Source organism: Symphodus melops, assembly GCF_947650265.1.
Source record: "Symphodus melops genome assembly, chromosome: 4".
NCBI classification, from domain to species: domain Eukaryota; kingdom Metazoa; phylum Chordata; class Actinopteri; order Labriformes; family Labridae; genus Symphodus; species Symphodus melops.
Window position 1 is genome coordinate 27,743,070 of NC_136694.1, and position 16,638 is coordinate 27,759,707.

At 41.9% G+C, this 16,638-nt stretch overlaps 1 protein-coding gene across 2 annotated transcripts in view; it reads right to left on the reverse strand.

Annotated features, from left to right (window-relative positions):
- The window catches only part of igsf21a (immunoglobin superfamily, member 21a), a 212,215-nt gene extending 196,257 nt beyond the window's left edge, over nt 1–15,958 (reverse strand). For both annotated transcript variants that reach the window (XM_079341977.1, XM_079341976.1), the window contains exon 1: nt 15,503–15,958. In XM_079341977.1, coding sequence (XP_079198103.1) covers nt 15,503–15,641 — 139 coding nt within the window. In that variant the 5' untranslated portion in view covers nt 15,642–15,958. The remainder of the gene's footprint in view (nt 1–15,502) is intronic.
- Nucleotides 15,959–16,638: the final 680 nt, after the last annotated feature.

Consider the following 16,638-nt stretch of genomic DNA (forward strand, 5'->3'; position numbering starts at 1 on the left):
CTTTAGGCTAAAGCCTAGAAACACTAAAGATGGGGCCAGCTGAATAATGGTCAGTTTGACACCCTAATATCTTGTCGAAGCTAAAATGATGTGTGTGCAATAATGCAGCTAACAAATGTGCTACGGTAGTACTGATTTATTGTTTCCTTGAGGTAAGGTAACATAATATAGTTTCCTTTGGTGTCGTGTGTAATATTTATGGAAACAGAAGAACCAGTCTGAGGCTGGAAGGTTCAGACAGCTTGTCTTCCTCCCCATAAATAAAAGTAGGGTTGGGCGATATGACTTCAATCAATGTTAGGATTAATTGAACATTTAACCTCGATTACAATCAACACAGTCGCCAGCACTTTGTTCCTGCCAAACATCCAACAAAAGGATTAAATATATGTCGCTTTTAATCAAATATTCTTATTTGTGTTTCTGACTTTTAAGTATGAAGAGTACAGCACATGTGATTACATGTATTTTTCACTCAACAGTTCAGTCATGATTTGGCAAAACCTAGAAATATATTTTTTTGAAAATGTCTTAATGTGTACCAATCTGGATCTTATGGATCAGTTTACAAGCCAGTTTCTGTTAGTTTGTTTGATCGCTATGGTCACCAGCAGCCCTGACTTTATCAGCAGAGTTCAGGTTCAGTTCATGATGCAACCTAAGTCTGATTCCCAGTCTGCCAATCGACTTATAACACACTTTAAATGCACAGCTCTCCGGGCCATTTCCCGCCTACTCCCCTTCTCTTTCACCATCGCCTCCTCATGCTGCTCCGCAACTTTGATTAAGTACGAACCAGTGGGTGTTTCAGCACAAACTCGATCCATAGCCGAGGGCTGACTTTCCTCTGCTGCGTCAGAGCCAAAAGATTGTGTTCATGCCTTCCTCTTCCTTTTCACTTTTTTTCCCCACATCATAATCAAGCTTTTCATAAACAGTCTGGATACAAAGTCAACCAAGAGTCGGGTCTTACAACACAGAGGAGCCTGCCGGGATTTACTACCAGTTGTGTAAAGACAATCGTCAAGAGGAATACAGGATTACATGACTCATAAGACTAATCCACAGAAAGAAACAAATAAACAGAAAAATAAACAAACTTTATGACATATGTATACAGAGTGTTGTTGTCACAAACGTAAAACTGAAGATCTCTGTTTTGGATTTGTAGAGACAATTCTCTTTCACCAAACACATTCACAATCTGAGGCCAACATCAAATGGCTTTTTGCTCAATATTAGAGCTGCACGTTAAAGAGACAAGACGCCGTACATTCTTGATCGTGACATTGCTTACAACAGTTATACTTACTGAAACTACTTCTTAGTTTGATGTACATTCATCAGTACGTTTTAATTGATCATTAACCAGTGAGTGTGTGGTGTGATTCTGAACTCCCTGCTAGATTCATAAAATCAAACTCTTGTCAACAGTAATGTTAATTTGCTGTATTCAGAAGACCTGGCCGAAGCAGATTGACACATAATGTTGTAGTCTGTCTCTATGTCCTGTCTCCTTTTGAAGGGTCTTTGGAAGACCAATACAGCGGGCTGTCTCAGCCTGTCCGATAGGCTCCCTTGAATGTGGCGAACACTTTTCTCGGCCAGCGCATAATCGATCAAGCGCATCCTTCGTGGCCCAACGCAAGATAACTTGAGTCTGCCGCTTGACGAAATGATGCCATTTAAATGTAAGTGAACGCTCTCAAGTCAACTGAATAGCTACTAAAACCAATGATTAAAATCAAAAGGGTCCATGACCCGTCCCGTTATCATTAAAATAATAGGTTAAGTTACGTTAGTAATTAGTTAATTCCACTGCAGCTGTCGAGGTTGCTAGGCAACAAGAGGTGGTGCTTAGAAACAAAATGGTAAGGACAGGGACAGCTGGTGACCCAAACAAGAAATCCTCTGTAGACCAAACCAGCTAATTTCAGATCAGCCTGAGCAGTCTCGGTGCCGAGGGGCGGGCCCTTCTATGGATGCCACCACTCACTTCAGACACAGCTACCATCTGCACTCATGCCATGGCTGCTGTCCAATCAGATTACTTGGTTACAACAACAGTTGGATGATATAAATAAATGGTATTGCATTAGTAGTACGTTAATGGTTCGTCACTTTATCAGTTACGTTGTCAAATTGTTAACAAATTGGGGATTTAATTTAAACAGGGCGACAGGTTGATCTACAAGATCTTCCTCAGATATTTGTGTACTTGGGAGTGCCAAATTAGCTTTTACTAGATTAACCAATGTATATTAGATTCCATAAATGTCCTTCAATGGCATCTGTGGGTAGCCAAACCTCTTTAAGGCACTGTCCCTTTTTTCACAGAAAACTGGACATCTGTCACATAAACGGTTTGGGGATTATTATCCAAGAATTATTTGAAAAACATCTCCAGACGTGATAAATGAAGGGTGACAGAACTGTTAAACACTGAGGCGAAACCCTCAAGCTGCACTCCCTCTCAGGCTCTAAACAAATACATGTTAGGACTTGAGCACTGTGACATGCCATGGATGACGCTAATGCATAAGGACAATCACCGTATCATTCAGTCAGACACATTTTACTCATGATGATTTGTCAAACACTCAAACTTCACTTAATTAATCCATCAGCAGCTACTCCTACTGAGCCATAAGGCTACTGTTCTGACAGTGGGGTTTTTTTCATTCGGGGCTACAATCAAACAAGTTCAGAAGGGTCAATAAAGATGCAGCAGACATTCTCTACATCTGTTGCTTGTAAGAGTGGATTTATGAATGCAAAACCTTTGGGCAGAGGAAAAAATTGAGAGGCTTGTGCTGACTATTACTGAGGCTAAACACTAAAAGTAGCACAGGATCATATCCTCTTAGCAGCAGACACGCCAAAGCAAGGAAATGGCCTCGAGATTTGACAAACTAGTTGCTCCACCTTTCTGTTAGAAAGCTTTTCAGCTGAAGGAAAATCAACTTTCCAGACCGTATGGAGAGTTCAACCGAGAATCAAATTCTTGCGAGACAATATTGATTGGCAGATAACCTTCTACATAGTGCAGTTCAAAGATAACGGTGCAAAGGTTTTGAGTTTTTAAACGTAAACAGCTCGGAAGGTTACGCTTTCCTCAAGACATTACAATAAGGAGAGGCCTGAATCTCACCAGGACATGACATTATATACAGTGTTTTACTACTAAAGTAGATTATTGGTCTGCACCAGACTCAGATTTCTCTCATTTAAACAGGGATCGTGTGTATTTTGCTGATATCCCACCCTAGAGCAGTGGTTCTTGTGGGTCAGGACCTAAAGGTTGGTCACAGAGCTGCTAGTAGTTGGAATATAACAGAAACGTGGGTTGTGACATTTCATGAATAAGTCTGTGATGGATCCTGAGGGTCAACCAGTTGAGGTCCAATGCACCAGTCGTCACTGCTTTGTACACGCAGCAGCTGTCCTGAGCAAAAGAGCTGCCCTTGTACAACAGTACTAACTTTATCCCAAGCGTGTTACTTTAAGATGAAGGAATATCTCGAGAACTCGATAAAAAATGTTTTATTAAAATATAACAGTGAACACTGAAGGAGTCTTGCTCTTAAACAGACTGACGTCCTGCAAACAGCTTTACAATATTTCAGCGATCAACCATCTCTGATGTCTCTGGTCTGCTTGAGGAGTGTTCGCTTTTTTTGTATCATGAAAGTGCTCTTACTCAGGCACAGTAATTTTATAGGAGGAACATTTGAAGATAACTCCACTCCTGTCGAAACCCATGTGGACGTTGAACTATTTAGAATCCTTGCCTTATATCAAGAAAACGAGCTAGCTCGCAGCAACTTCTGACATCCTTTGTTGCCCGGAGAGCGTCTGGAAAACTTTATTATTAACATGAAAACTTCTTTATTCATTCAGTATTTGTTTTTTGTTTTTTTTGGTCGACACATCTGTGGATTCATCTGCTCCTGGAGAAAAAAAATCAGCTTTGAGGGGTCATTGTAAGACTCAGTAGAGTTTGACTGTTTCTGTACTGCTGAAGGTTCGACTGAAATACTGAAGAGACGAAATGCAAGTTAACCTGGTTCGTTGTTGGGTTTTTTTTTGGGGGGGGGGCATTATAAATTCAATTTGGCAAGGCAATATTACAAGAAGCCAACGGTAAGGACTCATTACAGCTGCTCCCTGCATCACAGTGTTACCAGGTAACAAACCATAATCCACACTCACTCTCCGAGTCAAATGAATGCTGACAGCTTTATTGGGCAGGAATAAATGAGATCATCTAAGCTTTATATAAGAATTCAGAGTGGAGGAGCAGGCAGCAGAAAAAAAGTTGAAACGTAATCAGCCGAGAATATGAAGCAATCTCACACGATCATGATCAGCTTCGTCGTTAAAAAAAAAAACACCAAAAAAAACAGCGAAGTCGAATAATCACGTCTAACGCAGCCTGTGATCCGTGTGCAGCCTCTGTTATTGTATAATTCATGTCACGTGTTCAGGAGATTAATTCTGTCAACTCTGAAGACAAGTTCTGCAGTGGATCAAAGGTTCGCTGATAAATGTTATCATAAATGACAGATGTTGTAGGATGAACACAGAGACATGTGCTATCATAGATCCACTCTGTCTGTGGAGCTGCACCGCTACCTGCTCCTGTGACTGCAGATTGATGTCTCCATGATTTTGGTGGTGATAGAAAATGTAGGGAGGCTGTCTCTCTCTCTCTCTCTCTCTCTCTCTCTCTCTCTCTCTCTGGGGCTCATATGGAGGAAGTCAGCTCACATGAAAGGAAATAATCTGTTGTCATAAAATGCATAGCCCACACAATCCTCCTTTACTCCCATCTGCACAGCTACAGCCCATCCAGAGTGACGTCAATGTGCAGATTAGAGCTCCGCTCCTCTCCCATCTCTTCTCTTTTTTTCACGCCTAATCTGGACTTCTTTTTTTTTTAAACCTCTGCGATGCTGCATTCACTGCCTGCAAGATGGCTTTGAATAGGTTTAGACAAAAAAAAGAAGAGAGGAATCCAAATAAAGAGGCAGAGCAGTGAGTGCGGGTATTTACAGTCACTACATACTGAGACTATAGGGAGGTGTTAAAGAGGGCTCCAAATTAAAATGGAACGACAAGGATTCCTTGCCTAGTAGACAGAAGAATTATTGTTTGTATGTAAAAAAGGATTGAGAAGAATCTCTTACATGAGTGGATGTAAAAAAAAAAAACTAACATCACATGACAGTGGGTCAGTTATAACTACATGTCACATACTTTCAGCCATTTTCCCACAAAATCAACAAAGCATTTATATTGAAAATGTACCCTACAAACTAAAATCATCCCTTGCTCGAGCTGCCTGTGGTTTGCATTGTTGTGTTAGTAAGCTAATGTTAGCACACTTTAGCTAACCCTTAGCTTCATATGGTACATAAATTGACACGGAAAGACGCCAAATAAGCTGCGAGTAGTATTTTTTCGTATTTTCTCCTTGACTGAAACAGTTTTGAACACAAGGCCGTCCCGTCCCGTGTAAACATGATATGAACATTTACAGATTTGCTGCCAGTTACACATCTTATCATGTTTCACTTTAGCCGCTTCCCACTGCTGTCACATTTTATATTAGTCTTCCTCTTCAATCCTGCGTTCAACATCTCCTTTGGCCAATCAGCTTCTGTGCACGTGACCTACATTCCCCTCCGTCATAAGGGCCAAGGTGAGGTCTCATGAAGAAGTGGTGTGTTGAGTCACACTGAAGGGGAAATCTGCTTAGAGCACCGTGTTACCACACCAGTCCCGACAATAATGCTGATCTTTCCACGCTCTTTTACGTTTTAACCTTGACACACTTTCTGTTCAGTATGACACAAGAGGAACACTCTTCCAGCCTGTGTTCGGTCTTTTTTAAACAGAGGTCACTGTGACGTTGAACAATTCCACTCGCTTGGTAAAAACACCCATCGCTAGCTAAAAAGAAAACTGCAAACAACCACAATGTCTGTGGATGAAAAATCATCTGTGCACAGCAGCGTTACTCCTGCAAGTCCCCCCCCCCCCCCCCCCAGTGATGACCCATGACTGCAGAGATAAGGGCCATGTGTGCTCTGCAAGGCCCTTCTCCAAGTCTAATAAGGGCACTAATGTTGGGGACACAGTGGTGGAGCAGTTGTTATTACTCAGCAGCCATGTTTAAACCGGATAAGCAAAATCGCATAATCCACATTAGCATGAAGAAACAGTGAGGGGACAGTGCAATCAAACTTGCTGATAAAGCTCGACAAGAAATCCATGCTTATTCTGGATGCTAATTTGAGAAGGAAAAGCCTCTCATATCAAAATGATATAACCATGCAAACAATCGTCAGATAACATTGCTGGTTGGAGAAAATGCAGAGTGACACTGTTTGACGACGCTGCATGCCAACTTAAGATCACAAACAGTAATGTTGTACTTTCTCTTTATCGCCCGTCACGGGAGACCTTTCTGTGCAAACTTCTCAGCTCTTCGTCCCTATCTCTGCAAACCACCAGCTGCTCAGGGAATCAAAGTTGCTTCAAACTCCCACGCAAGCCAAATACATGAGCAAGCCGGCCTGCGTCTGCGGACTCTGGTGTAAAAAAAATGTAAAAACAAAAAAAAGGAAGCAAGACTTCTGTTTGAACTTCCTCGCCCCAGGCTTAAAGTTGTCTGCGCTAATCACAGATTTGATCATTTTCCTCATTTCAACGCAAACGTACTTCAAACATAGAGACAAGGTGAACAGTTTCCTTGCTTCTCCTCTGATCCACTTTCTATGCATGAAGCTGCTGCAGTGGGGGAGGACAGATTTGTCGTGATGGAAACAGATTCTGTTGCATTATTTGCGCTGTGGGAGAACTACACCCAGAGGTCGGCCCCCTTGGGCCTCGAGCTACGAGGCGACAAGTCATCTTGGATGCAAAACCCCTCGACTAAAAATGCCCGTAGTCAATAAAATATGTAAATGGCTTTCCACCGACTGCCTCAGTGCAAACACCATGGTTTATAGCTCGTGTATAATGTCAAAGAATGATTTGGCTTCACACATTTACCTGAAAAGCATAGCGCTGGCATGTATGCTAATGCTCGGAATATGTTATTCTCTCACATGTGGCTTATCACTGTCTCAGACATTTCAGGTGTCACGCTGTCGGGATGGATGCCTTTGAAGAAACTGAAAAGCCAGAATTTCTTTCAAGATCAACAACTGTGCCTCAATGTGGAAAGCCACAAAGTGTGCTTGGTTGAGAAGTGTAAAAGGGTTTGAGACCTGCTGTTGGAAAATCTGCAGCACAAGTGTCAGAATTGTGTTTAAACAATCGTATAACACGTTTATTGAGGTCCTCTGTGAAGAAGCACCATTTTTATTTTCTCAAAAAGAAGATTGAAACAAAAGTTAAGAGCTTATTTATCTCGAGAGACTTTCATTAGAACAAAGGCAGAGGTCGCGCTCTACTATGAATATCACGTATCAGTCATTAAATCAAAGCGGATGAGATTGCCCCTCAGAACTTTTTTTTTTTTTTTTTTTTGAACCAGGCTGTAAACATGTTTATTTATACAGTAAAAACAACTTTTTTAAATGTGGTGTGCATGCGACTTCGGAGGCTCCTCGCCGAACTGCAGGACTTCCTGTAGCACTTCCACATTTCATTACATTTTTTAACACAGGAGGTTGCCGCTTATATTAAACACATTTATCCCAAATATCCCATTTTCCTCAGGTTCAGGTGACCCTTTAAATACAATCCCTGATTCCTTTGTGAATTGTTCAGCCATCTCACTTTTTGTTTTTTATCGATGCAGGAAACAGAGGTGTTGGTACAAGTCGTCCACAGCTCTGTGTTGTTTAGTATTCTCCTAAAGCACTCCCACTTTTGATTTAACCAATCAAATGAAGCCTCTCTTGAGATCATCTCACCAAAATAAATGGTTCAAATATTAATTTGTTTCAGTCCCAAATAAGCCTCGTTGGAAAAGCTGCGATGCTCTCGCCCTGAAGGAGTTACACCTCATTTACTTAATAATCAGATAATAAAGCCCAACTCTTCAGCGGGGTCCTGAAGGGACTACATTAGACCACAAAGACCTTCTGAGGTCATTTTGATTCCTCCGTTCAAGTTTTCTAATTTTGAGCACTGTGGTCTATGCACAGAGCTGACTGAGGCCCTTCAACAAAAGCTGTCATTTCTGGGTCACCAACCTGTTTCAAGTTTTAATACGGTTCTTTCATCCCATTAAATGGGATTTCAGGTTACAAAAGATACTGATTTGAAGGAGAGCATAACAAAAATTATACTTTAATTGAAGTTGATCACTGAGGAACACAAATGGAAGTCACAAAGGACGATCGACAGTGAGTGCTGGGTGGGATTTTGGATTTTCTTCCTTTCTTTAGTGAAGCCAATCTAAGTCGTATCTTTGTGTAAGTATTTTTACGTCAACCAGAGACATGGAGCACTGTGGTTTGTGCCACTGGATCCCTATGGGAGGATCTCTCCTAGTTTTGGGAGAAAGAAAGCTGAAAAACTCATGTTTTCCTTATTGTTTGACTCACTGTTAATAAAAATCAATTTATAAAAAAAGGGGTGGGGGGGACAAAGACGATAGGATGAAGGAGATATCTTGTGAATCAATTAATTGTTACATTGAACCCAACCTCCTTTCAAGATTACAGTAATTTAGTCTGAATTCTTCTCGGATGATTCACATTCTGGGGCGTGATGAAGTGTCTAAGTATGAATCATAACTACGTCATTTTCAACGGTTATTGATGTTCAATATTTAACAGTATCGCAGTTGTTTTTCTTCTGTCTGGGAGGACCAATCAGTTGGTGTAACATGAAACGAAACAGATATATAGAATCTGTGCATAAAAAAGCTCAACCGATTCATCCGACAGTCGATAATATCGGCCGATATTTTCATATCCAGGAACTATTGGCCTGCTTTCAAGTGCAGATATGGGCCGATATTACAAGATTTATTATTTAGTCAATTAGCATTATATTCGAGTATATGTACTTATATATATATTTATACACTTAAATATTTCTTTCTGGCTGTCACCAGCAGAATGCGCTGTATGTGTTACATGTGTTTATCGCTACAGATTGAACATTAAGCTAATATATAAAAAAATAAAAAAGAAACAAAAAGAAATAAGGACTAAATAATAAAGAGATCTTTTATTCTCTCTGCGGTCAGTTTATATAACTGCTGAGTGCTGCAGTGCTGATGCAAAGTCTGGTTATTGTTATATAGAGGCACAATCATAACCCATTATAAAACCAAAAACTCTTCCTCACTTCCTGTTCAGTCAAGACCAGCCAGCAGCCAGTACAGAGCAGGACACACAAGGCAGAGTGATCTCACGAAGATCCACTGCCTGTTTGGTCTGTCAACACTGCTGAGATACACAATCGACAAACCAACATACCTGAATCTACAAACCGCCACGTGACTGCCGCTGTGAGGAGGATCGAGGTTTTAAGACGATGTTTGGTGGAATTAAAAGGTCAGAGAGACGCTTATGCTTAATGCACAGATTACACGCTGTATACATCAGAGGATTCAAAACCCCTAAACTCTAAATAAACCAAACAACACGAGAAGAAAACAAAGGATTTGTGTTTCAACCCAACAATAAAATGACAAACAAATAAAACCAAAAAGCACATGAAGCCCAGCAACATAAAATGATACTGAGATGACAAAGACGTAAACGATGAAAGCGGTTAAAAGCTAAAGCGCCCTTTACATCGCAGGTCACATTTACCCATTCACACGCTGATGGCAGAGGTTGCAATGTCAAGTGTCCATCAGGATGAACTAGGGATGTAACAATAGGATTCACATTACTGGATTCACGATACGATTGTCTCAGCATTTATTTTGAGAGAATCGGGAGGTGATTGGAGCGTCGATGAAAATGCTGCAGATCAGTTTTTGTCTCGTCTGTTATCTTCTCGTCTCTTTCATTTTCTGCCAGTCATTTTTCAGAGATCCGATTCGAACCTTGACACCTTCGTATCGATTTTTAACTGCCACACGATTCATCTTTACATCCCTAGTGATAACTAATTCCATTCGTACACATTGAAACACTCACCGGGAACAACTTGGGGTTAGGTGTCTTGCCCACGGAGACACATGAATAAACAACAACAACATAACCTACTTTTAAACCCGACAACACTTTCAAACATAAAGCTCGTGAGTCAGTTTCCATGTTCACATGATCATTTTCCAGCCTTCATCTGTCGCAGTAATAACACAAATCTTGCTAACTTTTTCTTTGTTTGGCCTGTTCTGTGTGGGGGATGTTTAGATCTGTGGCCCATAATGCTCAGCATCCTTAAGACTTTAAACCCTGAGGATATTAGTCCATGACCGTTGATTGTTTGACTCCTTTATCCCTGTAATACCGTAACCAGGTTGTGCTGGTAACAAATCACTGTAGCGCCTGAGCGTCCCGTTTCCTGATCCACATAAACAAGCAGAGCACATTGTACTTCCATGCTCTGGTCTTTGAACCCGCCTGCAGCTGCTCGGACTCGGACATGAAGCAGTCCACACTCACCGTGCGCACTGAGCCGTATTGTCTTCCATTCACTGCGACACCGAGAGGAAAACACTCGAAGGGGAAAGAAAGAGATGAGCATCTGAGGAGAGACACATAACTGATGGAATCAGACAGGAAGTAGTCACTTGCTGTGAGAGGATAGTGTTCACGTCGCGTTCAAGAAAAGCCTTTTTCTCAGATAGAAGTCTGCAGATATGTAGAACATTATTAAGATACTTCTTCCACAGATTGAGCAAAAAAAAAAAAAAAAAAAAAAAGGGAATAAAGTAAAAGCATTAGAGACACTTTGATTTCCAGGTAACACTGATCTGAGAGAAAAATCTTGTCCAGAGGATGACTGTGATTGGAAGCTAACGTCTCTTTAGCTGGAGAATAAGCATCAAAAGCTGTGATTTTAATATGATCTTAATACAACTTCTTAAGGCTCCTATCCATGTGTCTTTATCTCTTTAAAAATATCTGACGTCCTGGGAGAAGAAAATCTCATCTTCCCTAAATAGCAGTTGTAAAACAGATAGTGATATCACCTTGTTACAACTTATTAAGGGTTTTACTTGAAGCAGGATTTGTTAAGGAGAAACACTTCATCGAGCTAGTCTAAAAAAAAGCTGATCTCCTGTATGCAGTGAAATCACATCAGTGTCTGCACAGTAAAGCAACCCACCCTTTCTATAAGAAGCCCAGAAAAAAAACAGTATTTTGCCAATTTAATTCTCCGGTGTTGGGAGCATTAATTTCTGCCTTACAGGGCGTCATAAATCAAAACGGTGAACTATAAACGATGTCTTTACAGCAGCAAGTGAACTCGGAGCAGCTTTATGATTGGTTATTCTAAATGAGGCAGGACCAATAGATCACTGCCGCGCACGTTTCTCACTACACTTTAGGAGGAAGAACTTTAGGAACTTTAGCACGACATCAGGCCTGATTGCTCCCCCTGCTGGTCTGCGTGGTTGTGGCGGTTTTTGAAGGGACTGAAGCCGTGTGCTGCGGACCGTACTCGAGTACACGTGAGACCACCTCTCCGTGCAGACTCAAGCATGGCACCCGAGAACAGAACAGGTACAGTACGTCTGTGTTCACACTGATCAAATGAGCCAGACTTTGGGGTCAAGTGCACTCTGATCCAGGTCCGGGTCCTGGATATGAAACCACCTAGAAGACCAAAGACTTCATACTAGTTACCAAAAACACACCAATTGAAGCAAACTGTTTGTTTTCAGTGTCCTTTGGAGCTCATTTTTGAAAACAGTCCAACATCTACAGCTGCATTGATCCACTGCAAAAACATCCAGCAAAATATAGAAGATCTTTTATCTAAGTGTTTGTGACTCACTAAAGTTAAAACACATCCACCCTCGACCTGCACAGTGCTTCCAAGGATGAATGTAATAGCTCCAAGTATTGGGAGATAACAAGAGTTCAAAATATGAGCTGTGGTTCATCCTGCTCTGCCTTAACATCCTAAAAAGAAGACCAGCAAAGCAATCGCTTAAAGATCAGCAATTTATACAATATTTAATCCATTTGCAGGAAAACCAAGTCCATACAATGAAAATGTGTAGTTTACTGCTAAGTTATTTATTGGTTATGAACTATCTTGTGGTTTTTTATGTCCTCAACAGGTTTCCAAGTACGCAGACAAATAATCAGAGGTGGTTCATGGATGTAACCGAGACGCCACAACTTTTCAAACACATCATTTTATATTTAAAACAAATATCATTTTGAATACTGGGCTTCGGAAACACTTAAAGGGCTTCTACACTTGCACAACTCATTTGAACTTCATCCAGGGTTTCTCCTGCACGCCCCAGAATGGGTCTTTCCCCCTGAAGTCTGAGTGAGCGGATGTGACGATGCAGCAGGATATAATCAGGAGAATTCCCCTGGAGTGAGTGGGAGGCAGTGAGTTTATTCACTGCCATGTTCGACAATAAACTGCATATGCACGCAACCATCGAAAATTAAACTGCTGCATTATGCTCTCTTTTCTCCAGCATGATCTGCTCTTCCGTTAAGTTTATTTCTGTCAAACCACACTTTGATATAAAGGGAAATATTCTCATAATAGCAGCTGTAAAGCGGACTTCCACCCTGCCTCTCGTCCTACTGAGACGTTCTCCCGCTGTGAGGTGCATGAGTGAACAACCAGATCAGGAGGATTTCAGGAGGAGTCCTCCTGAACATTTCCAGGAGTGCATTATGTGAAAACGGCTGAAGAGAGATTTTTGTTACTGGCAGACAAAGCCAGGAGAGCTGTTTCTACCTGCTCCCAGTCTCTAAACCAAGAAAATCCAGGCCGCTGTTGGCCATAGCCTTACATTTACCTATCGTATGGGATGAGTCAACCCATTCATTAAACTCCTCCCACTAGAGTAGACATGGTGGAGGAAGGAGTTTTCTTTACAGTCTACAGCTCAGAGCATGGGAGGTAATCTCGTCAACTCAGGAGCCGGGATCTGGTTTCTGCATGCATGTGACCTGCAGGAGGAGCACTGTTAGTCAGATCTATTTTGATAATGGGGTGTCTGCTCTAATGTTGCAAAAGTCAATAGAATGTGAACAGGAGCAGTGGAGGCTGAAGATGCAGCTGCATGTTGTGAACATGGACGTGAAACTGTGCCAATGCCTCGCAGGAGAACAATTTCTGACTATGTAACCATTCAAGCAGAACCCTATCATTTGAATGTGATACACTGAAGACTACACAGTTGTTATTCATTGACATTGAATGTCTGGGGAGAGGCACTTATTCATGGCCGTCTGTGTGCATGCACAGAAGTAAATAAATGTGCATGCATAAAACATTTGAGAAGAATGTATCTGCTGCAGAATCTCCAGCCCGGTGAAGATTTCGCCTGTGACTTTGTGACACGAGTTACAGCCGAACATGAATTCTGTTCTATTAGCTGCAGGCTAGCTTGCAGGCACAGATGCATTCAATGTTTCTTTAAAAAAATGAACATATCTCACTGACTGAGACAACGCAACATGTGCACTTTAACTTGTTAGTAATTTGAGTTTTTCCACAAGAAATGCAATATTGTGTCTCTCATAAAGAAAGCTTGTTGGAGAAAACCTAAAAGTATGAAAGTTCAATGATGAGAGGAAAGTTCAGTCACTGACCAGAGGCGCTCTTTCTCTCTGTCTATGGGGGATCAGATCTACTTTAAGACACAGCTGCACAAACTGAAGTAGGGAATCCTTAATGGAGTTAAAACACACGCACACAAACACCACGTGGACATCTTTTAGATTTACACACCAATGTGCTACAGCAGGTTTTATAATGAATACAAATTCTACTGACAAAAAATGACAATAAAGGTGAATCGAGCATCCACATCTTTGATCTATTTGTTGAAACAGTAGTGACAACAACAACAACAACGATGCAGCCTGACCATAAATCAGCACAACTCCAATACTGTCCATTGATCTCCTTACTTCCACCTATCACTGTATGTTTACCACGGGCGATCAATAAGTACACCTGCGTGGAAAAATCTCCCTCCACTGTACGATCAATGTAATGAAGCAAAATAAACGCAAACATCTTAAATGAGCAGGATTGCATTATTGAAGTGAGAAATGCTTTACACAGCGCTGCAGCTCAGCATCCTGCAGGAGCAGACCCAGAGGCATTTCATCCTCGAACATTATGTTAAGCACAACATGACATAATGATTTCCTGTATGGGTCAGGGAAGGTCAAAAGCACTTCAAAACAACAGGATCCTGAGCTAACAGCCCGGGTTAACAGGTTAGTTTGTGAGACATGCTGCTCTGATGTTACAGCCAGGAGTCAGCTCTCCCTCTGAAGTCCTTCAAACAAGCACAATGTTCCCACCAGTGCAGGCAGTGCGAGCTGAACTTCAGCAGAATGAAAAGAAGCTGCACATACTTTTTTCTATAGGCTCTCTCTCTCTCCGTGAGGGAATCAAGTGCTTGCAGTGCAGTCTCGCAATGCAATGCAAGCTTTTTGATGTATGACACCGTGAAGAAAAACGCATGGCTCTGCAGAACGAACTGGAACAGGGACCAGAAGTGAAGGCACGCAAGATCAACACAGTAAAAGGAACATGCTTAAATCACTGCAGCCACGTCCTTATCTGTTTGGTCAGAGTGTATTCCTCTAAATTGCAGGAAAACACATCGAATCTAAGGCACGCAGGGAAGACAATCCTGCAGAAGACAGCTGAATAATTGTACAGAGCACATCTCGTTTCAAATCTGAATTCATTATAACAGATCAGAGTGGCGTTTTTTTTTTTTTTTTTCCATCCACCAACAGCTCAACACGTCAACGCAGCACTGAGAGAAAACACGCGACACTGATGCCACCGCTGTGCAGAGCAGCTCGCGCTTAAATCGCACATCTGCATAGAGGGAAAAGACGCACTTTAATGGCTCTCAAGGCGACAACTTTCATATCTGTTGAGTCCGGCTGAAGAGCCAGTGTGAGCAGAACGCAGAGCTGTGCGCTTCGGCGCGGTTGAGTTGCAGAAGTAGCGGTGCTGTCATGCGTGTTGCTCGTCATGCAGAGGAATTAAGACTTAGTGCATAACTGGGCCTCCTGCTACCCATCTTTTTACATGTCCTTTTGAGCACGTAGACGTCACGCATTGTGCAGCCTGAACTCAATCCGACCATTATTCTTTGATTTCTCTCCTCCGCGACTTCACGGAAGGGGGGGAAAGTTGGCATGAGGCGAGCGTGCCACATTTCGCCTCCATCCGGATGTCCTGCTTAATTACCATTTAGTGTCTCACTGTCGCACACGCACCACTCCTATACTTGACATTTAGGCAGACTGTTAAGAGTCCACGCATTGAGCAGGAGGTGCTGCGAGAGCGCGTTAGTGTGCGCAGAAAAAAAATATATGATGAGGGGGGGGGTCAGACTTACCCACGGCTAAATCCAGTAGATCCGCGCACAAGAGCAAGCACAACGAGAAGACGGTCATCTTTCCCATATTTCGTAATAAATCCCAAACTCCATTTGCGTTTACATGCTCTCCGGGTCTCGGCTGCGTAATCCCCGCCATTCCAGAGGTATGCGATTGAAAGGTGCCCCCAAACTATTCATGATGCAGCTCAAGTCTGAGTGGAGAAATCGGGAGAAGTTGACAATGAATACGGCATTCAGAGCGGCGAGAATCGTGCATCAGATCACACACAAAAAAAAAAAATGAAAAGACTCTCAGGCTGAGATTTCAGAAGAAGAAAAAACAGGAGTGTTATTTTTTCCCCTGCCAGTTTAAACAATAGGAGCTGCGGAGAGAGCACAACACACAGGCTCTGAAAAAACACCGGAGCTTTGGATGAAAATGTGTTCCTCTCTCTCTCTCTCCCCCTCTCTCTCTCTCTCTCTCTCTCTCTCTCTCCTTCCTCCCGCCCTCCAGACAGACGCACAGTCATTCCTGATCACTCGCTCTTTTATTTCACACAATTTTTTCCTTAATCCCACCCTGGATTCAGACCACTCTAATTCTGTCCATTAAGCCGATTTATTTCTGTTGGATTTTTGTTTCCTTGTAAAAAAAAAAAAAAAAAAAAAAAGGAGGGAGGGGGGGAGCTTTTAAAGCTCCTTATGCTCCAGAATACTATACAGCCTATACTACAAATGAAAACGAAACGCACTTTAGAACAAAGGACAAATGTCATGTCAACTTGTTTTGTGGTAAGAATTATTTTTAATTATTATTATTTTTTTTTTTTTGGGGGGGGGTACCTTCTTTTATCAACTCAATTTTGCAAGAAGAACGTCCTTGAACTCCAGCATATGCAGCACTTACAACACACTTACTGATAAACATGCTGCGTTCAAGTGTCCCTTAAAGATACATTCTTGCATGGGTTTTTCCCAGACTTTACACATGCAACTGTTGGCCCTGAACAACGCCAAAATCAAACCTACAGTCTCTTCACCTACTGTGCTCATCAGGTTAGCAACAGCTATGGACTTCATGGACTTGATCAACAAGGTGCCCACCATCTCAGCTGAGGACTTTGAGAATATGATCAATTTCAACAACAACGATC